Source organism: Scatophagus argus, chromosome 11, assembly GCF_020382885.2.
Source record: "Scatophagus argus isolate fScaArg1 chromosome 11, fScaArg1.pri, whole genome shotgun sequence".
NCBI classification, from domain to species: Eukaryota; Metazoa; Chordata; class Actinopteri; family Scatophagidae; genus Scatophagus; species Scatophagus argus.
The window spans coordinates 10,707,810-10,730,673 of record NC_058503.1 but is presented as its reverse complement, the minus strand read 5'-3'; the positions used below and the strand labels follow the sequence as shown (position 1 = coordinate 10,730,673).

At 41.2% G+C, this 22,864-nt stretch overlaps 1 protein-coding gene across 1 annotated transcript; it reads left to right on the top strand.

Annotated features, from left to right (window-relative positions):
* Nucleotides 1-2,164: 2,164 nt before the first annotated feature.
* frmpd4 (FERM and PDZ domain containing 4) lies at nucleotides 2,165-22,073 on the top strand. The gene is made up of 17 exons (XM_046403538.1): nucleotides 2,165-2,211; nucleotides 3,458-3,574; nucleotides 9,365-9,525; nucleotides 9,808-9,910; nucleotides 10,866-10,911; nucleotides 11,850-11,954; nucleotides 12,906-13,013; nucleotides 13,401-13,532; nucleotides 14,194-14,313; nucleotides 14,500-14,636; nucleotides 14,927-15,053; nucleotides 15,441-15,530; nucleotides 15,660-15,842; nucleotides 16,040-16,172; nucleotides 16,262-17,227; nucleotides 17,774-18,985; nucleotides 20,340-22,073. Exons 1-17 carry the CDS (start codon nucleotides 2,165-2,167, stop codon nucleotides 21,569-21,571), a joined length of 5,019 nt encoding a protein of 1,672 aa, XP_046259494.1. The 3' UTR covers nucleotides 21,572-22,073.
* The last annotated feature ends 791 nt before the right edge of the window (nucleotides 22,074-22,864 follow it).

The following is a 22,864-nucleotide window of genomic DNA, read 5'->3' as shown; positions in this document are numbered from 1 at the left end:
GGAGAAGTCAAGCAGAGGGCAGATGTTTTCTGAAACAAAAGGCAGAGTGTTTGTCCCCTCAGTAGGAGGCAGACTATAAAAAAAAAAAATAGAACGTGGAGGAATGGGCCTTTAATCAAAGAGGTTCCTCTCTGCCTGAGCCACTTCTCTGCTCCAATCCCTGGACCTCCTCCCAGGAGATGGTCATCTCATCTGTCTCTCTGCAGATTTCATATCCAAACAGAATCACATTAAGCAGTGCTGCTCTGTGTAAGTGTCTCTGTTTAATTCAGAAGCACAGAGTAAAGCAGCATCACCGCCTCTTCGCTGTGTATCGCAAGTCATACTTGTAACACTTCACCCCCGTCACTCTGGGACAGTGAAGATATTTTTATTTGACTTTGTAAAGAGCGGAGTATTTGTTCAGTGATTGGTCGAGTGTTGATTTCAGATACCCAGCATGCGGTGGATCCAAGAAATTCATGAAGATTTGAATTATTCTGCTTTAGTGGCAATGTGATTATATTAAGTGTGTGTCTCTGTGTGTATTTATGTAGCAGAAACTGACAATTGTTGCTCAAATATAATGAAATAGCTTGATGAGGCTCCTGTGAAACTGGCTCTCTGTATTCGGTCACACACCAAAGTGGCTGCACTGGAAGAGACTAATGTAATGCCTAATTGATGATGACATATTGAAAGAAAAATTGAGATTAATTTGCCTCTCTGGACTGGTGGAGGATAGTTTTCTCTCACCCAGAGCATGTTGGGAAAGCCATAAGAACCAATAAGGAAAAGAAGAGTTTGGTCCTCTGGCAATGAGCATAAACAGCAAATGTAAGTAAAATCTTCCTACAACGTGCAAATGGTATTGACGCAAACATTTCTGAGAGGAAAAAAAATTTTCCGAACGCCTCATGAAAAAATAAACTCCTTTAATACTCAATATGCATAATGGCAGGCACGTGGCCCCAGAGGGTGGTTTCATATAGCAAACCCTCGTGGAGATTGTTAGTGTAAATTATTCAAACAAACTTGAGTGTCTGTGTTGGAATGTGGTCTTCTTAGCTGTGGCTTGTCCATAATGCATAGTTACTCCCTACATTAGCAGCATTTCAGCCCTCACAACACACCACAATGCTCCTTTGTACCCACCTTGTGCTCAGAGAGATGAAAGCAAAAGTGAGCTGCTGTGATAAAGTAGGGATCAGATTGTTCATGCAAGTTTTATGAAGGACTGAAAAGTGATCTTTTGTCATCTCCTAGACAGTACAATTACACTAATATCTTCCAAATTACAAATGATACATTTGTATGACAGACTATTTTCGCTTTTCTTCTTAATGAAGAAACCAGGACAGAAACTCAAAATGCAGTCTTTAAATAAAATTCAGTTGCAGTCCAAAAAAAAAAAATCAGTTGCATTGTATTTTTATTGATTTTTAGAATCTGTGAGACATTTTTCCTTTAGTTGTTAATGTCTGATAAAGATTACTTTTTGCCTGCTGCTGAATAGTAAAGTAAGCAAAACCCAAAGCGATACACAAACAAGTCACCAAGCATGTTGTGGTAATTATTATAATTTGTCCTGAGAGAATTCCTTGAGGAACATACATTTGCTTTCAACTTCTTGTTCTAAATATCCTCCCTCTGACTCTTGGGTAACCTGTTCATGAATTGTGCAGCATGGCTTGCCCACTTGGCGCTCGATTACTTAGCCCGATGTGACTGTGCAGGCATCACTTATTAATGCTGGCTGAGGAAGATCAGTTTCACTGTCCACCAGTGGGTGAACCTTCAGCCTCTCTGTAAGCCGGAGTGCTGTGACTCAGTGGCATAATGCACCTCCCGCCTGCAGACAAAAGAAATCAAAGATCACAGTATCTATGACTGTGCCATTAAAACAGAGACATTGGGGCAGAGAGACAGAAAATGGATTTTGTGGAACAATTTGTCAGTTCAGAAACACATTTTGAAGGCACAGCGTCTGAAACTGTAAGTACAATATGTTTTACTATGATGTAGACCTTTTTGGAGAATGTGAAACATATCACTGCTAATGCTGTAATCCTGAAAAAATGCTGTCGTTGTGGAATATCTTTCAAATTCTACAATTCATTGACCTTTCACACTTTACATCTCTTGACTCAAACAAGAAACGTCTGTGACTGCTGCTCGTGTTAACATGGCTGTTAGTTTCATCCCAGAAGCTGAAATGGAGGACAGGAACAAGTAGGACTCATCAATGAGATGTACGGGGCTCCAACCGTGTCAGACAGTGTCCAGTTGTGTCCACACACATCATTTGAGCTGCAGGAAATGTGTTCTAAATATACTCCGTCGAGGTCTGCTCCCAGCTAATGTACTATGGGTCAAATAAATCCATATCCATGTGGAAACACTAATATCCTCCAAACACACCACTATATGGGGAAAGAAATCACATTGTTTCCTGTGTTCAGGGGCCAACTTTAAATGTAGTGCGCAAATGTTCTTTTATGAATTAATTATGATTTAATGCGTTCAGTAGCAGCAGGTGCGTTTTTTTAATTAGCTGAAGTGACCCCCAGAATGTACTTCATTTTGTAGCATAGGTGCCTACCTCTTGCACTGTATGATATTTTCTTTCTCTCATCTTATATATTGTGTTGGCAATATTTTATTCATATCTCATGTAAGGGGCACGTGAGCCCATACAGACAGACGTGTTCACGCAGATACAAGCACAGTGCACACAATTAATTATAGTCGGTGCAGTAACTGGGGAAATATTTAGAGGGGAAGAAAGAGGAGCTTTGAATAATGGATGCAAAGAGCCCTGTTACACGGCAGACAAGCCTTTGAAGTGACATAACTTACTGCCACCGCTTTCATAGCATCACCAGTGTGCGGACACAAAGACAGAGATAAAGGGAAGATGAGGATGGGTGGTGGTGGTGGCGGGGGGGCTGTGGCTGCAGACAAAAAGACAGATGAAAACATTTTAACCAATTACAGTTCTTCTGAATCCCTGCACTCTGCCAACTTGTAGCACAGGGAAAATGGCGATACGCAGAACTGGGTTTTGTTGGTAAAATCCGAAAATCAGCTGAAATTGAGATTTTGACAGGCCCCGTCCTCCGTACAATAGCCTTCAGTTAATTGTTTTGTGAAAGATGGTTAAAGCTAGTTGTACTCTCTGATAAACTTTATCAAATCTTCTTGGCATTATGCAAATCAAATAACCACATTATAAGAAAAGTCCTCTGGGCTTCTTTTATAAAGAACATGCTGACATCTAGAAATAAAACCAATTTCATGCCTCTCAAAGCACAAGAGTGAGGCATGACAACTCCGCCTGTGTGTCTAGCTTATGTAATTAATTTGATTTGTATTCACTGACTGAACTGTGACTATGGAACATTGTTTATCACGCCGAATCATTCCTTTATCACTTGGGTTGAATCACTTCATGTCTCCTCCCTTTCTTCTTTTGCAGCCACAGGACCAAATCCTCCGGCTGGCCGCCCCCACCAGGGACCTGGAGCGCATCGCAGGGACCCCCCAATGGATGGGACATGGGCACCAATAGAGAGGGGCGTGATTGCTACATCAAGTAAGAGCCCTGTGTTTAAAGAAACAGAGGGGGAGCTTTCTCTGTCCCAGATGTTTCAGATGCTTTGCCAACCTGTGATTATTCCAGCCACGTCACTGCCTCCACACTGTCTCCATCTGTGCATTCAGAATACTGATTCTGTGTTCCCTCCACTGCTGCGCACACTCTGCCCCTGCCTCCTCTCGCTCACACTCACACTCTTCTCACACACCCACAATATGCCTCGTGCAGTCCCCCAAACGCAGGGAGACGGCTTTTGCGAATGTGTACACTCAGCCGCTCGTGAAGAGGTTCACCTTTGCAGGGACGTTATTTCGATCTGAGAGTCTGCAGGTTCGTCAGAGGATGCTGGGTTATAGTGCTATCAGTGTAATTGATTCTTTGTAATTGGCACTTCTGGACTCACTGCGCAGGCAGGTAAAAAGAAACTCTTTACTGGCTCTACATGTTTGTGTGCACATGTTCCAATGTAACAAGTGTGTGTTTCGCTTGTTCGATCTATTTTGTTAATTTGACTCATCTTTCCTATATATTTATATGTTTTTGCACACCCAAGACGTGCAACTTGCAGTCATACTAAAAATACTGCTGCATTTAAGACCCCCCATGAATGCAAGACATGGACTGGTTTTGACAAATTTTCTTTTCCTTTCATTTGTTCACAATATTGTTACCTCTTATTATTATAACAGAACAACATGCACAGACGTTTTTGTGTCCTAGATGCTAACGTGGGGGAAAAAAATGTGCATATTTGCATGGTTTACAGAATAGGAGGTGGGCTCTTGTCACACATGGGTTATAGCATGAGAAGCGTGATGTCAGCGGAGTTATATAAGAAGTAAGGAGCAGTGAAAGTGCTGGATGCAGAGTGTGCCTGGATGAGGCAGATCATGGAGGCTGCTTTGGCTCGGGCTTCAGCTTTCTAAAATTGACAAAGACTCATGAGTAATCAAATGTCTGTGTCTGCGATTGTCTGTGGCCGTCTGAGTTTGTCAAAGCTGATGGGGTGCAGATACTAAATTGTTGTATCTCTCAGTGGAACACATGTCTAGTCTGCGTGACAGGAGCACATGAATAAAGCAATAGCCTTTTAATATTAACCGTGTGACTCACTGTGTTTAACATAGATGAAATATATTTTATAGACTGCTGGGACCATATTCTGCAGGGTCCTTCAAAATGACAGATTTAACAGAGACATCTTGATACAGACTGAACATGAGATGGCAGGATAGCAATGTGTTTGCACAGCACACAAAGATGTCAGAGTAAAGTGAACAGTGGCTCCATAAGTGCTTAAATTGACCTCATTAAAACATTTAGCACATTTAATAGACAGAGCTAGATTTTCATTTGGGGGATTTAGAACATTCACAGTTGCCAGTTCCCTAAACGGAGGAGTGACACAGCAGAAAAAATATGCCAATAAACAGGCTGTGATTGCATAATTCTAAAAAAAAAAGGTTGTGTTCCCAGCAGGACAAACATAACAACTGCAGCACCAACAAATTGTGAACCATGTCAAAGCAGCCTTTTAGAACAAGAGTAACAGGATATTGCTTTTGGTAATGAGCTTACGCCAATTTGCCCAAAATATGCTTTATGAAATCAAGAGTGAAAATAGTCTTTGTACAGCGACAGTCAGGCCAACATTTCTTTCTGCTTATTTTTGTTCACCTTGTTAACTTTTTAGCTCACAGTGCAGCTTCTGATTGCAGTGTAGAGTGTGGTGGAGCTACACTAGCAGCTAATGAGTATGATTAGGCACCATTAGATGCATGGCTGTCTGCACAATGGGAATCCAGCCATGTTTAGCAGGTGGCCTTTCAGGGGAGGAGACAGCACTCAGCCTGAATGCACAGGTCCATATGGTTTTGATTTGTGCACAATCTGCTGGGTTTGTCATTTGAGAGATACAACTGATACACAAATCAAAACTGTCTGAGACACTTTAAGTGAAAGAATTCACTGTGCAGTAATTGCTGTTATGAGCTGTCGCATAATGACTGTCAAGCTACTATGAAACAAATTCCTGGTTTTAATACTGGTGTGACAAGGGTGAGAAGAAAATGTGTCACTTTAAGTAGCATTGGAGTAATGATATTATATTTAAAGAAACTGGGGGGTGGGGGGTGGGGCAGAGATAAACAAAAGATAAATGCTTTCTGACACTTACAGAAGCTTCAGCGTGCCACTGAAATAATCACGGACTTGAACGCTTCATTATAGTCAGACTTAGGATTGATTCTAATGCTTGTTTGTTAATGTTATATTGACATCATATGAGAAAAACATCATCAAGTAAAGTCAAACATAGCAGTAATAAAATTGGCAAACCAGTGTTTAGGTTTTATTGTGTACATATCAATAGCATTTCCCAAACTTACATTTCTGCCATACTGTTCAGTAATACAGAATATCCTCTGCTGCTTTCGTGGCAGAGAAATATAATCACACATTTCAGAGCTGGCTGGCTGTTTTTGTAAATCTACACTGGTAAATAAACCAACAGCGGAAAAATAAACTTATTTGAACTTATTTGACACCATATTTTTTTTATTATCATTCGTAACATAGTACGGGACTACCCACTCATTGTTTTAATTCCATCTCCATGTTTTTGTTACCGCAGGCTTTTCACAGTCTCTGTGCCTGCCCATGCTATACTGTACCACAGTGCTGTGAAATGGAAGAGTTCTGTGTTGCACAGTGGTGTGGTGGTTAGCACTGTTGCCTTACAACACAACAGGTTCGAATCCCGGTCTGGGCATTTCTGTGTGGAGTTTGCATGTTCTCCCTGTGCCTGTGTGGGTTTTCTCTGGATACTCGGGCTTCCTCCTGCAATACCAAAAACACATTAGGGTAATTGGCTGCTCTACATTGCCCCTCGGTCTGAATGTGTGTGGTTGTCTGTCGGCCCTGTGATTGACTGATGACCAGTCCAAACTGAACTACGCCTCTCGTCTGTAGTCAGCTGAGACAGGCTCAAGCCTGCTATAGAGGATGGATGGAGTATAACTTTTCGTTCCCATATGCCTTCTCACAATTATTTTTTGCTGTATTTGCATTTAGATCAGTCACTATGTGTGTGTTGACGTGAGGCGAGCATTGTGTGAGCTGTCGTCATGATAGTACAGGAAGTTACTCTCCTGCATTTTGTGACATTATAGATCTAGTCGTTGAAATGCTGAAAAGAGTTAAGATAGGTTCTTGTTTGATTCTTTTTAATCTGAAAATTTGGTTCTGAAGAAAGGTTTAGCCAAAAGACACAGTGTAACAGTGTAAAGTCAGATGTATCCAGTGAAAAAGAGCCTCAGTGCTTTCCTTAATTTGTATTCAGGATGTTCTTGTTATCTCCTGATTACAGCTTAATGCAGATGTGTTAACAAACTCACCAATGGAAGACTTGGGGTTATGTAATTTTTAATTAAAACAAAGAGGATAATATCTTAATTGCAAATAAGTGTATTATGGCCTCTGCATAATACTCACCCAGTACATGTTATCATTTAAATAGAATCAGTAGCACATTACTTTTGAGGCATTTGTTTAATTACCATAAAAAAACAATGTTAGAGCCCCCTGTGGGTCAGATTTTGCACAATATGTGCTGCTTTCTTTTATGACACAGGAGTGCACAACTTATCACAAGTTACAGATTATTATTGTTACAAAGGCCTCATTACATTAGTCATTCTTCCCCCCTTTTGCGTGACAAAAGCACACAGAGCAAAACAGGAGAGTGGGAGCAGATACAAGAACATTGGCCTTGTCACAGCAGTCGGATTTGTGTAAAATGTCTCAATTTGGAGAGACTTGAGCTCCTCGAATTACGTTCTATAGATTACTTTAGTTGCTTTTACATCGGACTATCAAACATCAGACTCTTCCCATAACAGAAGGCATTTTTACTGGAACTAAAAGAGGAGACCGTGTAGTTAACTTGGAGCATCGCTCTGCTGTTTGACATAAATTGCAGTATCAGATTTAGGTGGTTAATTTTAAGACTCAGTGAAGTCTGTTCTCCACTGTAGCTATGCGCTGTAGACCTCTTAAGCCCACTCCAGTACAATGAAGGCCCCGATTTACTAGAACTGGCTCGTAAAGTCAAAGTTTATGAACTGATTGTAATATTTATCTCACTTTGTCCTGTATTATTTTCTTTTAGATTAGACTTACTGTAAGGGGTAAGCATTTGATTTGTACATTATGTTATATATGTAAAATCTTTATTTTAAGCCTATAAAGGTAAATGGGAGGGCATCACAGAGAGTGGGTTCACTTCTTGTTCAGGATTGATATAACCACAAAAGATAGAAAAACTTGCATTAACATTCTTTCCACATCCTGTTGTTTAGCAGCTCCATTTTACATCCTAATGACAGATCACATGTTCGCGTTCTTTTGCTGGTTCACAGCTCTGGGAAAGAGTCCTCCTTCAAAATATCAGTTGACAATCACTTCGCTTTTGAACATCTTGTTGCCCTTGTTTTTCATAGTATTGGGACTGCGATTGACAGATCTCACTGTGTCTTTCTGCTGTGAAAGATTAATTGTTAGCATTTAGTGCTGAATAGTACATGTGTCGAGAATAACTGTGAATTACACACTGTCTGCCCACGGCTTTAATTAACCAACATTGTTGGCACCATACGGAGCTGCTGCTGCTTTTGCAGCCAGAGAGGGAGAGCGGATAAACACTGTAGAAACTCTGATCAGAGAATACGTGAAAGCTACATGCAGTTTGTCCACATCATCTGAGCCCATGAAGCTAAAGGAATAATAACTGTGTTGCAAGGCTGAAGGAAAGTGCAATGATAGGAATAAATAAGGCTCAGACTGTACTGTAGTCGGTTTGCTGCCAGCTACTGAAGGCAGGATCCTTACAGTCATCAAGACAGAAAATCTCAAACTCAGGCAATCAAGAGGTTTCGACAGCAGGACACTTCACATCGTGCCTGTTCTGCATCTTTATTAATGTAGCAAGGCAAAAGCCTAATCTGTGCCACTTTATGGTGTGAGTACTACAGAAACCTGTGGCTGCTTCTTGGTAAAACACACAGTGGATATTTGTAATGTGAGAGTACAAACATTGGAGCTTGATTACCATCGCCCACGTCGTTCTATTTTTTGCAGCATTGCTTCTTATTTCAAAATAATACCTCAGAACTTGTCTTTAAACATTTTACGAATTTAGACACAGAGTAAACAAAATAACATTAGCTTGTTATTTTCATCACTGATTAACCATTTGGTCTGCGGAATGTCAGAAAATTGTCAAAAAAAAGATACCCAGCAAGTTCCTTTAAATGTCTGACCAATAGTCCAAAATCAAAACATATTTATAGATATTGTATTTAAAATGTTAAAACTAGAAATAAGAAGCAAGGTCTCACAGAATGTTTGCTTGTGGAGGTTTGTGGAGGTTTGTGTTATACTTCACTTTAACAATGAGTCAGTTATGAAAATAGTTGCTGAAAATACATTTCTATCAATTAACTATCTGATTAGTCATTTCAACTGCAGTGAGGATTACTGAGTTTATTCTTTAAATGTCCTCCAGTGTTTTACTTGTACTAATATTCACTTGTATTTTCAACAGGCCAATCATTCCCTTTGTAAAATTCTTAGAATATTGAAATTTACAAAGATGTAACAGTTCTGTTTTCTTTGATACACTAAAGGTTGTTTCACACCACACATCATACAAGAGCACTTTTTCACAATGTCACAAAAACAACTAGCGGCTATGACAAAACAGGAAATATCTCCCCCTCTCTCTCACAGCCACGTGTCCCAGAGCAGCTCCCTGGAGGAGGTTCGTCTGGACGGGGACAAGTTTGTGCCACCAGCACCCCGGAAGGTGGAAATGAGACGAGACCCAGTGCTTGGCTTTGGATTTGTGGCAGGAAGTGAGAAACCTGTGGTGGTCCGCTCAGTCACACCAGGTAAAGAGCCTGAGCTGTACAATGAGCTCTAATACAACAGTGACTCACTCCATTCGTGGCCGTTCCCGCGAAGGAGATGAAATCCTCCTAAAATGGAGTCAGAAAACAGAGAGGAAAAGGTTGTAGGTTGTAGCTTACGCTGATGATTCATTGATTTGAACAGCGCTCAGTAAGCATTCATTAGAACCTTGAAACACAAGACGGGAACCGAGAAAATGAAGAAAAATGGCACGACTGTGCACAGTTTGTACCACTTAACGTTTGTTCGGTGTGTGTTGGCAGGGGGTCCATCGGAGGGCAAGCTGATCCCAGGGGACGAGATCATCATGATTAATGATGAGCCGGTCAGTTCAGCGCCCAGGGAGAGGGTTATTGACCTTGTCAGGTATGACAACACACTAAGGTGAGATGCCATTTGCCTGCTGTTAAATCCGTTGTCAATAATTTCACAAAGCTGGCCACAAAAATGATTCAGTCTTTTTGGAAGTATTCACTTTTTATTGCCTTAGAACACTGAATCAAAGTAGATTTAATGTGGATTTTTGACATTGATCAACAGAATAAAAGACTCAATGTCAAAGTGAAAGCAGATTTCTACAAAATCACATAATTAAGTCACATAATTAGTTAAATGGAGATCACTTGTGTGTAGTCAAGAGGTTTGCGGTATAAATACATGTAAAAATAACCAGAAAGTCCAACTTTTGGCAAGTCAATAATGTAATGTAAAGCACATTAGGTCCTCCATTATCCAATGTTGTACAACAACAAAACATGAAAATTCCTGAAGGAGGGGAATACATAAAATACTAAAATCAGTCAATATTTTATTCTTTATTTCATTTTGTTATTATCATATTTTATCATAATAAACTGCATCCATTTTGTTGTCACAAAACCAACTCTTTCATCAGGAAATTTTTGGAGCCACCTGCTCTATTTACCGTGACTTAACTGCTGGTGTTGATGTTTCTTCATGCGTCTCATTAAATTAATATCAGTGACAGAGTTGAGTGGCTGGCTGTGAGCATTTGGTCCTTGTATGACCTGTGCAGCAGCCTGTGAACGCTACATTCGCACAGGGAAAATTGCCCATGTGGCCACTCCTTCACAGCTCCTGTGGCCACACACAGGAGCTGTGAAGGAGTGGCCACATGGGCAATTTTCACACACTGCACTTCGGGGGCGAAACAGGACTGCCAGAAGCATCACTGGGACACCACCTTCCTCCTGCTACCGTCCACCATGATACCTCCAAAATAATTTAATCACAGTATTTTGTTCATTTTCTTTAGTTAAAATGAATCCTATATTGAAACTGTTGTGTGTGTGTCTTGCAGAAGCTGCAAGGAGTCCATATTGTTGACCGTCGTTCAGCCATACCCAGTAAGTTTCTGCATCTTTTGTGAATGAAATCGACTACATTCCAGTAGGCTGTTTGTGTGTTTGTGGAGCTTTCTTTTTTTATTATTTTATTTTTTTTGACTCTATGAAAGCAAGTCATTAATCATACCATATGTTTTTGCTGGCTCTGTATCAGTGCTGCCTTAGCTGAATGTTAGAGCCCCGCTAACTCAAAGAAATCCAATCGCTGCAGTGTTTCCAAGTCTTCTCACACTGTAGCGTCAGATCCTCGCAAGACCTCAGATGAACCTGCCACATCAACATTTACCACCAGCCATGGAGCACCAGATGGTGGTGAACACACACGGTGCCATGAGCATATATTGGAATTTGTTTACAATTCGCTTATTAAGTCAGAGGAAATCTAATTATGCTTGAATTACCTCCAAAAATAGACATAGAAAACAACATATATGCTGTTTCTTGTGATAAAATCTGATTAAAATCTCAGTAGTTCCCAAAATGTCTAAATCTCTCATAATGCATTTCAATTAATCATTTTGTTCACAGAGTTTCAGAGGCTCAGCATGATGAGCCTTGAGTCTTTAAAAAAAACAGCCACTTAAGAAGTGGCTTAACTTGAATGAGGATTTGATTTGCAGAAAAACACGGGTCTAGTATTCCGTAATACCCAGACGACCGAGCAGCTCTTATAATCCATCCTGTAATTGCTTCCGTTTACCAGTCATTTCTCTACAGCCTCAATGACACACCGGCAGTGAGGGTGTCCTCCCTCTCATGCCCTTACACAGAGCAAACTTAATTGCATCAGCGCCAAGTGGAGAAATGGGAGGTTGTCATGTTTCAAGAAGGGAACATGTCCTTGAATTGTGTGGAGCTGAAAAAACACATGACTCATCTGTAGACTAACTGATTTGTCCTTTAAATCCCTTTTTCTCTCTCTTCTTTCCCTCCAAAAGTCGCCTAAATCGGCATTCATCAGCGCGGCCAAAAAGGCCAAGTTAAAGACTAATCCTGTTAAAGTCCGCTTCGCTGAAGAGGTCATCATCAATGGCCAGGTCCCCGTAAGTCACACTGGACACTAATTCATTCGGCACACATGAAGGTTCTGAACAGGAGACGACAGCAGCAGACTTGAGCTCAAAAGCTGGCACAGAGCAGAGGGAAAATATCAGAAATCACTAGCTGTAAAATGAAGACACGCATGAGCAAGAAATGCATCTCCACTTTCTTCTCATCACGCTGTCGTCACTGCGATGAAAGAGAGAGCATGCGGGTATGACTGACAGAAAAAAGAAGAGGAGCACTCTCACAGAGAGCTTCCTTGATTTGTCAGATATGTCACGGAGGATATTTTGTTTTTGTTTCGGGAGCAACCACAAAGTACTATCAGGGTGTCCTAGCTTCTGAGCAAAAAGGACAGAATCACACATAAAACCAGACAGTCGTTATTAACTTCACTACTATTGTGGCTCAGTGACAAATAACATGGAAATGAAATGTGAAAAAGAATCACAACAGGTCACAGATAAAATTTAAAGAAATAGTTTGACATTAAGCTGTATTGTACAAAGTTAGATAAGAGAAATTTAATACCCCTCTCATACAGTGATTGTATCTGTTAAATATGAAGCTAGAGCCAGGTGCAAAAAACAGGATTTTTAGGTAAAGGTAATTAATATGTCATACTGACTTCTTGTTGTCTAAGCTGAATGTCTGCTTGCTGTAGCTCCATAATTACCATTCAAATATGACAGCTGTATCAGTTCTCTCAAGCCAACGAGAAAGCAAAGAAGCGTCTTTCCCAAAATGTGGCACGATTCCTTTAATTTTCTTTCAATGCTCAGAGCCTCTTCTATTTTGATTTCTTGAATATGCAATCATTTTTTCACGGGGGTCCTGTAATTGCAGATTTTTCAAACCAAACTCTCCTGCACTTTAACTACAATATATGAATAACTTTTAATTGGATGAACTTAGATTTGTTGATTATGTGATTCTAATTCCATCCTCAGGAAACGGTGAAGGACAACTCCCTTCTCTTTATGCCAAATGTTCTGAAGGTGTACCTGGAGAACGGGCAGACTAAATCATTTAAATTCGACAGCAACACATCCATTAAGGTAGGTGCCGGAAAGAATCTTACTTGACTGTGAAATGCAGTTACGTAATCTAAAGTGATGTTCAGTTTAATGGAATGTACTGTGAATAACGCTCAAATGCAAACTTCTCTCTTCAGTATGTCCTTTCAGAAGCTCATGTGAACTTAAATTATGATTCAAACAAAAATCATTTTGAACTTAATTAACTGTGGAGCATAAAGTACTTGGTCAGCAACTCACACTTGCTTCATTAGTTAGAAATTCTGATTGTGTGTTCAGTAGTGGTCATGTTTTTCTGAGTGCATGTTCATCCGTGAAAATGAGTTACGGTCTTGGTGCTGCATGAGCAGACTGCTGCATCTGCACAGTTTTCATGTTGTGTTAATCATGACTTTGTCTGTGTGAAAGGATGTTATCTTGACCCTGCAAGAAAAGCTATCCATTAAGAGCATCGAGCACTTCTCTCTGATGCTGGAGCAAAGAACTGAGGGATCTGCCAGCAAACTCATGCTCCTGCACGAGCAGGAGATGTTAACTCAGGTGAGACAGCTCTCTTGGGTGCCACTAAACAGAAGAGAGGCACTTCAATAACAGACTTGATGGCAAAACCAAGTACCAAATACCAGCCTTGTTTTCAGTGCTCAGTGAAGTATTTTTGCATTCACACTGTAGTACAACAGGAAACAAAACTGAGGCTCTTTGTCAGTATTACTGGTTATATATGAAAAATATTAAAGGAATTGTTTCACATTTTGGAAAATTCTTGTCAAGAGTTAGAGAAGATCAATACAACTATTAAAGAGGCACTCAAGAAAACCACTACTTCAAAAAATTTCAAACTTAATTTGTCAGTATATTTTTACATACACCAAAATTCTTTCTCTGTATTTAACCCATCGCTGATTGAACACACACATGCAACATGCAGTGAAACACAAAGGAGCAGTGGGCTGCCATGTCAGGCACCCAGGGTTACTGATCTTCTCCTAAATCTCGCCAAGAAAACAATGAGCTCATTTCCCAAAATGACAAACAATTCCTTGAATCGTGGTCAAAACTGTATGTATGAATCCCGACAGACTGATTTTAGTTCATGTCAGATGTTACATACAATGCACTGTATCTGTTCATCAGTGTAAGTGCTTGTTAGAAGACATTCTGCAAATGCTTGACTCCTTTATCTTCTGACTTCGTACTCTAGGTGACACAGAGGCCAGGGTCACACAAGATGAAGTGCTTTTTTCGAATCACCTTTGTCCCAAAGGATCCTGTGGACCTGCTTCGGAGGGATGCAGTAGCATTTGAGTACCTCTATGTTCAGGTGAATATCAGCAGAAGCAGATAGCACATGCTCTATAACTTATGGTGAAAGATTTTCAAGAACGGCAGAATGCTTATCTGAAAACACCCCAGGAACACATGGTTGCTGCAGGTGAGTTGCTGTCTTGATAAGAAGCTTAGCTGAAGTGTAACCTCTTCCTGTCTTGTCCCTCTCTGGTTCCTCCAGAGCTGTAATGATGTGGTATTGGAGAGATTCGGGTCAGAGCTGAAATATGACACGGCCCTCCATTTGGCTGCCCTGCAAATGTATATTCTAACCATCAATACCAAGCAGTCCCAGAAAGTTTCCCTCAAGTATATTGAGTAAGTAGTTTGGTTTTGTTGCTCATGACTAATTCTGATTGATACCACAACAGTAGTATTATACTATAGTATAGTATAGTATAGTATAGTATACTAGTATTGTTGCATTGCAATGCCAGGAGATACATCATTGCTGGTTAGCTAATGATTCTGACTGTACCTTGTCAGTTAATCAGTGCATCACCTGTGGGAGAAGTAAATCGATCACCGGTCAAGAGTGACGATGACTTGACCATTTGTCACAGTGATTGAGTGACCTTCTCTAATCTTTATGAATTGTGCCTCTGCAGGAAGGAGTGGGGCCTGGCGTTGTTCCTGCCACCTGCTGTGCTGTCTAGCATGAAAGAGAAGAACATCAAAAAAGCCCTCACTCACATCCTCAAAACCAACCAGAACCTGGTGCCACCTGGGAAAAAGGTAAGAGTGTGACCTGGGATGTAACACCAAATCCTAGGTCCTGCACATAGGGATTTTCTATAGGCCCTTCCTCACATCCACAGCTATTCATTCCAGTATCTTTTTGAGCCCTTCTCACATGAGGGCCCCGTTTACTGAGTCACTCATCCCATCCCTAGTCCTACGCCCCTAGGAGTGCTACCAATTCACTTTTCCCCTGTCTGTCTTTCTCTCTTTACTTACTATGACTGAAAAGACTCTTGACTTCCACCTAGTGGAGTGTTAAGTTTCAAAATAACATTGCACCTTTTTTGAAACCAGCTGAACATTACTTTCTGCAGTAAATTCCTCTTTCAAATTATTAAACTTCTATCTTAACCTATATCTCTTCTTTCCTCTCCATACCAGCTGACTGCCTTGCAGGCAAAGGTCCATTATCTGAAGTATCTCAGTGACTTGAGGCTATATGGAGGACGTGTGTTTAAATCCACACTTATTGTGAGTGAAACTATCTTATTATATCTTTATATGGAGCCAGTGTGTGACACAAAAACATGTCAGGCGCACGCTCTTTATATATATATGCAGAAAATGATATATGTGTTGACTCTCTCTTCCTTTTTACAGCAAGGCGAGAAGCACACAGAGGTAACGTTGTTGGTGGGGCCCAAATATGGTATCAGCCATGTGATTAACACCAAGACAAACCTCGTGGCGCTTCTGGCTGATTTCAGTCATGTCAACCGCATTGAGATGTATACAGAAGACGAGAACAGGGTTAGAGTGGAACTACATGTTCTGGACGTAAAGGTTAATAGACCTTCTGCCTTTAAAAACTAAAAAAAAAAACGCAAATAAGCATGTGCTGGCGGGTTTTGTAAATATTTTCTATGGTTTTACTCCAGCCACACTAAATTTGTTCAGCAGACATTATAACCTCATTCTACAGCCTTGCTCTCCCATTTATTTTGCACTCAATGTCATTTGCTTATCTGCCTCTTTCACAGCCCATCACTCTCTTAATGGAGTCTGTTGATGCAATGAATCTGGCCTGTTTGACTGCTGGCTACTACCGATTACTGGTGGACTCTCGGCGCTCTATCTTCAATGTGGCCAAAAACACGGACAGTATGGAAACAAGTATGCCTGAAAATGATCACAGGATGACTCATGAGAAAGTGCTATAGTGTTGTAAATAGACCTGTTTCAATTTTGATTCCTCTTTGCAGGCCATGCAGCTAGAGTAAAGCAGAACTACCAGGCCATTGAGTGTACATACAGCACGCCCAATAAAGGATGTGAAGACAGAAACAACCAGAGGTGCAGCCAAGACTATTCTGACCAGGAGTGCGAATACCTCGACCACAGGGGATGTGAAAGCCAATCAGTCTACATAACTGAGATCCACCAAGCCCAACACTCAATGCACATGGTAGAGAGAGCAGAGTGCTGCAGAATCCCTTGCTCCCAAACTTACCTCAATGTCCCAAGGCCCAAACCCCAAGACTCCTCCAGAAGTGCAAAGGTCTCCTTCATATTTGGAGATCCACCCTTAGACAGTGTAAACCCCCAAAATCTGGGCTATCAGAGACTGATGGATGAAGGCCCAGACATTCTAGACAATCACAGCCCCATGTACAGGCGTCTCGAGGAGGACTGTAAGATGATGGATGCCATGGAAGACGGGGATGGGTATCAGTACTCCACAAAAATCTTTGGCCCTACTGAATGCATTGAGGAGCCACTGCTGCACGATATCTGCTATGCAGAGACAACAGATGATGCAGAGGATGAGGATGACATCAGTTGTGAAGAGGACATGGTGATGAGTGACATTGACAAGCCTATGTTACTCTCGCTCTCAGGATCCAGTGATGACATCATTGACTTGACCTCCCTCCCTCCCCCACCAGAGGGTAATGATGAGGAGGACAATGATGTACTGCTGCACTCACTTAACTTGGCCATCGCTGCTCCTCCTCCTGGCTTCAGGGACAGCTCTGACGAGGAGGAGCAGCAGCAGGGGGCTGGGACTCGAGCCCAGGGGGCCTGCAGTGATATCCCAGTGTCTCTCATAGATTCAGTACCCGGCCACGGAGAGCCTCTAAACGATGCAGTGGTGTCCACCTTACAGGCACTGGAGGCTCTCGCTGCATCTGAGGAACAGAGTCCAGCACAGTCTGAGAGTAGCACAGGTTCTCCTTACACTATTGTAACATTCATCCATTAACATCACACATGTTCTAGCCATTCACTTTTGATTTGTCGTTGTTGTTGATTTTTTTTTTTTCAATAAAGCTCATTTTGTTCTATGTTTCCATTTGTGTGAGTATCTCTTTATTCATTTGAGCATAGAAACAGTTGTGTTCATTACAATATCATTCATTTTCTCATGATGTGTTGTTTTGTCATTTTTGTTGGCTCCCTCAGCTGTCAGGTTTGTTGCTAATATAGGAAAATTAAAACAAATGATTTTAAACAGCATGCTAATTTTAAGTCTTGATTGACTCTGACTTCTATCATAATGATGGTATAATTTTGGCACTTGGAATGTGATTTTATATTTATTATTGTTATTGTTATTTCAGAGTAATCATTTAGTCCTCTACCCATCTCCTACATGCTAAATTACATTGTCATTACCATGTAACTGCATTTGACTCATTCCCTAATCTGTGATATTTTTCATGTACCTCAGACAAAATTGTTAATGAGATGTTTGTCTTTTTTGTGGCACACAGGTGTAGAAATATCACGAGCATTTAGTCCAGAGTCCTCAGATTCTGGCAACGAGACAAATTCCTCTGAGATGACAGAAAGCTCCGAGCTGACCACTGCTCAGAGGCATTCAGAGAACCACCTGAGGATGCATGTAACCATGACAGAAGGATACCACGCCGTAAATGAGGAAAAGATAGAAGTCACTGCATCTAATGATGGTGGTGCGGCAGCAGCTATGCAGTACAACCCCCAGGAGCATCAGGAGGAGGAGGCGAAATCATCTGCCGTCGCTTCCTCCCAGATTTTTCACTCAGATGGCGGTGAGATGGAGCCAGAGACAATGGAAATAAAATCAGTGAGTGAATATTTCACCAAAATGCACATGGGCTCAGTAATGAGCAGGCAGAGAGGAAAGCATAGGGAGGCAGAGAGTAGAATCCAGGGAGATACATGTGACTCCCCTGACAGATCTCATGTGATGTCTCAAGACTCAGCTAAAGAGGATCCCCCTCATCTGGTTGGGAAGTACAACGCTTTCACTGTGAGGGACTCCTATTACATGAATCAACTTGATCTGGGACGAACTCACTTGAAAGAGAGGCATCAAAAATGGCAGCAGAGACTGCCTGGATACAAAATGGCAGAAAATCCCTCCACAGAATGTGTGAATGACTCACAGGCTTCCCACGCAGATAGGTTGACGGTAAAGGGAGAGAAACAGGACTCAGATGAAAGAAGCCAACACTTAAATGCCCATCTACGCTCCCCGTCCAAAGGGTGCATCTCTGCAGAGGGAGATGCCACTTCACAAGATAATGAACAGCCGCAAGTTAAGATTCCACCATCCGATCAAGAAGTCACACGGTTGTATGAATACCACGTGAACAAGCGCATGTCATCAATACAGAGTGAAGGCGTTCATTCTCTCCAAAGCTCACAGTGTTCTTCTATAGACGCTGGCTGTAGCACAGGCAGCAGCAGCTGTGTCACTCCCATGGACTCTCCTCTTTGTGCCACAGACAATATGCATGTACTGTCAGAGTCCTCACTCAAGGGGCTGAGTTATGTAACTGCTGAGGAGAGAGCTTATGGGCCCCCAGGTCAGGGAAAGGCTGGCTATCCCATGGACCCCACCCTGCTGAGGAAGATCCATGCAGCTACCAGTGCTGAGCCTGGGCTCGGGATTACACGGGACAGCAGTCACAGAATAGCCAAGATAAAAGAAACCACAGGTAAAACTAAACCAGAGGGCGCGCTATCATATTTGCATAGGTGCATGAGAGGAACAAAGGGGGCATTTACTAAAGTCACTCACTGCAGTAAAATAAAGGCCTTTTAAGTGGTCAGCTGCACACATTTTACAGAAACACACATTATCATCTATGGGTTCTAGATATGCAGAGTGGCCGGCTTTATTTGCCCTGGTTTTGAACCGTCGTCCTCTGCATTTTCACTAGGAATATTTAATAAAACTAAGGATCTACAGCTTTGCTAACAGTTCTGTGAGGCTGTCCTTTACCCATTGTTCTGTCATTGTTCAGTCCATTATTCTGAAAAGCCAGTAATCTGAAGAATGTCTCATTGGACCAAAAGCCCATTTATCCGACAGTCTGGTATTGTGAAACCAAAAGCCCAGCGTGCTGAAGGCCTGTTGTTCCAAAAATACACTCACTCGCAGTAGTTAGTGTGTTAGTTAGTTAGTATTTTGGATGTACAGGAGAGGATGAAGTAGGGTGACCTTCCTTTGCTGTCAAGGCAACAACAATAAACATGGGGTCGCAATTTGGTTAGGTTTAAGCACCATTAACATCCTGCTTGGGTTAAAATAAGTATGCTGGGGCTGTAAGGAGAGCATGTTTTTGGAACAACGGGCCTTCGGAGCAAATGTGATGCTGCTGAAGGAACTCTGCTCCATGTGTTGTAGGACCACAATTAAAATGAGGTCTCTGCTTGACATGAAAAGCATCAATGATTTACACTAATATAGCTATTCTACTCTCATCACAATCATGTATACCAGGAGATTTGCATGACATCAGCAGAGTTTCTTCGAAGCTTAAATTATCTTTTTTTTTTTTTTTTTTTTTTTTTTTTTGCTTACGCTTAAAAAGAAGGTAATGGAGGGACTGGATTGCTTTAAACACAATTCAGAAAAGAACAGACCACTGAAGTAACAGAGATGATTAAGTCTGAAATGGTAGCTTATAGAACTTAATGTAAGTACAAAAAAAATGCACCATTTTTATTTTATATTCTCTCTTTTCTGGCCCAGGCTAAAGATGTCCTTTTCTTCTGTCAATGCTGCTTTAAAGTATTAACATTGTATGTTACCTGTGCTGTAAGAAGGATGACTGACATTGTTTGAGATAAATTCTATAGGACACTTTTATTTGTTTATCAGTTATCAGAATTATGTATTTTTTCGTTTTCCTGTTTGTATTTTATGAGCCAGTAAAAAAATTAATTGAAACATATTTTTAACAAAATTCCAGAAAGGTTTATTTTTTCTTGATTATTACCGATGGAAATGTGCTGTTACAGAGATGCCTAACAGCTCTCTTTGCTTTCCTCCTACCCCTAGTGTAGCTTGCACACAGCTGAAGAAGTTTGGGGAAGAGTCATCTTTAGCTCTCTGTAATGAGGCCAGTACCACCACCACAATCATGTCACCATCATCACCAAGAAGTAGCACAGAGCCCAGCGGGCTAGCACAGGCCAGCGCCGAACCCAACCCATGCACCCTGGCTTTCCCCGGATCTTCATGCGAACCTACATCAGGCAGTCTCAGGAAGCCACGTAGGGTCCGGATGCTCAAGAGGAGCTGGAGCACTATAATTCCAGGTTCCAAGAGCATAGAAGCACTGTTAGATAAGACCAAAGCCACACTTACAAGGAAGAGTCATGGTCAGAATATCCAGTCTCAAGATCCCCCCAAAATACAGAGGATATTCTCCTCCAAAACCTTACCCAAGAGCTTGTCCCAGGGTTCAGTCATGTCAAATACATCTGATAGAAGGCTGCAAAGTGAAGCCTCCCTTTTGCTGCCAGAGCCACCAGCTCCATGGCTGGATGGAGGCACATGGAGGTGCCGTGGGCTCAGTCACTGCTTCCTGTGGAGAAAGGCAAACGCAGATCGCGATGCTGGAGACAGAGAGAAGCACACACGTGCGCTGCCCTCTGTCAGCTCGGCTTCTTTCAGTCACAAGAAAAACACAGTCCTGAAAGCTGACTATGAAGCTGAGCAGAGTAACAAGGCCACAGCTTTGAATGGCATGAGTCTTAAAGCCAGGCTAGATTGTGTAAATTCCATGAAGGGTAAAACCTACAGCCTTCACACAGGATTCGCACTCGCAAGGAAGGATGCCTTAGAGATGGCCAGAGTTTTGCGTTCCAGTGTTGGCCACTTGTGCAGAGGTGAGAAGCAGAAGGTCAGCGAGGCTGACATGGATACGTTCTCCCAGCTGCTTTTCATGCAGGCGAAGGTGTTGAGCAGCGCCTGCAGTCAGATGGCATCAGAGTACAGCAGCCCAGAGGAGTTACTGCTCACTCTGACGCACAGCTTCCACACACTCTGCTGCCTAACGCAAGCCTGCATGTCACTCGTGGAAGGCCTGAGCGCTGAGAGTGAGCGGCGTGCGGTGATAGCCGAGGTGGATGAGGTCATCATGAACTACGTGTGTCTGCTGAAAGCTGCTGAGGTGGCTTCAGGAAGCTCCTCCAGTGACCAAAGTGTGAATGCATTGACACATCACTCTGCCACCATGTCTGCTATTATAAACACACTAACTCACTCACTGAAAACACTGCTCAACAAATAAACTGTTGTTGTTGTCCTGATTCTTGATTTTAAAGCCATACATAAGAGACATGGGTTTAACAACCAATGTGACCTGCTGTGAAAGAATAAAATAACTTGCCTTGTGTATACAATATTTTATTATGTAAAATAAAAATGAAATTATATGAATCATTAACATTTTAAATAAATTATATTAAGGTCTCTATGAAGAAGCATCCTCAACTATATTATCTAATATTATCTAATATGGATTATTTTAATGATTTATTGGTTATATTATGGGCATACAATGTAGATTATTACAACATTATAAGTACCTTGTTTATAAATTGTAAAAATATATATTATGTTGAAGAAATGCATACACTATATAAAGCTATAGACAAATCACTGCACAGGAAAAGATGTGATCAAATAAAAGTAACCCATATGACTTTTTTTATTAGCTGGATTCACATTAATTTCAAGAATACTTTACACATGAACACTTAGTAATTTACTGTTAATTTTTGTCGACATCATTAAAAACATTAAAACTTTAAAAAAAGTCTTATCTCAAATATCTTGTGTCTGTTTGTGTTTTAATAAAGATGAATTTGGTTCTATTACCATCCACTCACTCGACACAAAATGTTTATTTTATTTTACAGTGGTACATGAAAATTCATAATCATAAATTCTCTTTCCATCTTATCTCTGAAGCATTCAAAACAGAATAACAGGATGATAGACATGGCTTTTCTGGATTATACAAGTATGCTCTTAAAATTGCATTACCCACTCTGGAAAGTTGCTCAACCTATGTTTAGTTTTCGAACTTTAATGATTCATGATTTTACTCTTTACTCAGGCCCAAGTGTTTCTTTTGCATTAAAGATGATTATAGCCCATATAGCCCACTCACTGGGCATGTAAGTGTTTGCACAGCGTTTTGTGTGAGACTGGTCAAGCATGCTGCATGAAGCTTACATGAGTCTACAGCAATGCCAGGCTGTACTTTCAGCTAAATGCTAACATCACCATGCTCACAGTGAATGTTAACATGCTTAAGTTTAGCAGGTAATGTTTACTAGGTTCACCATCTCAGCTTGGCTCATAAGCTTTCCTACTTAGCACAAAATACAAAGTACTGCTGTCATGAAATTTTTGCAGGCAGTTGGTTGGAAATGTATTTGACAAATTCAAGTTTGACCCGTTGATGAAAAGTTTGGCAATTGGCAAGTTATTACAGCTCGACCTAAAGGGGCATGAACACCAACTTTGGAAACCTATCAAATAGTTTCACACATTCACTAGAGGTAGTGAGGAGGGT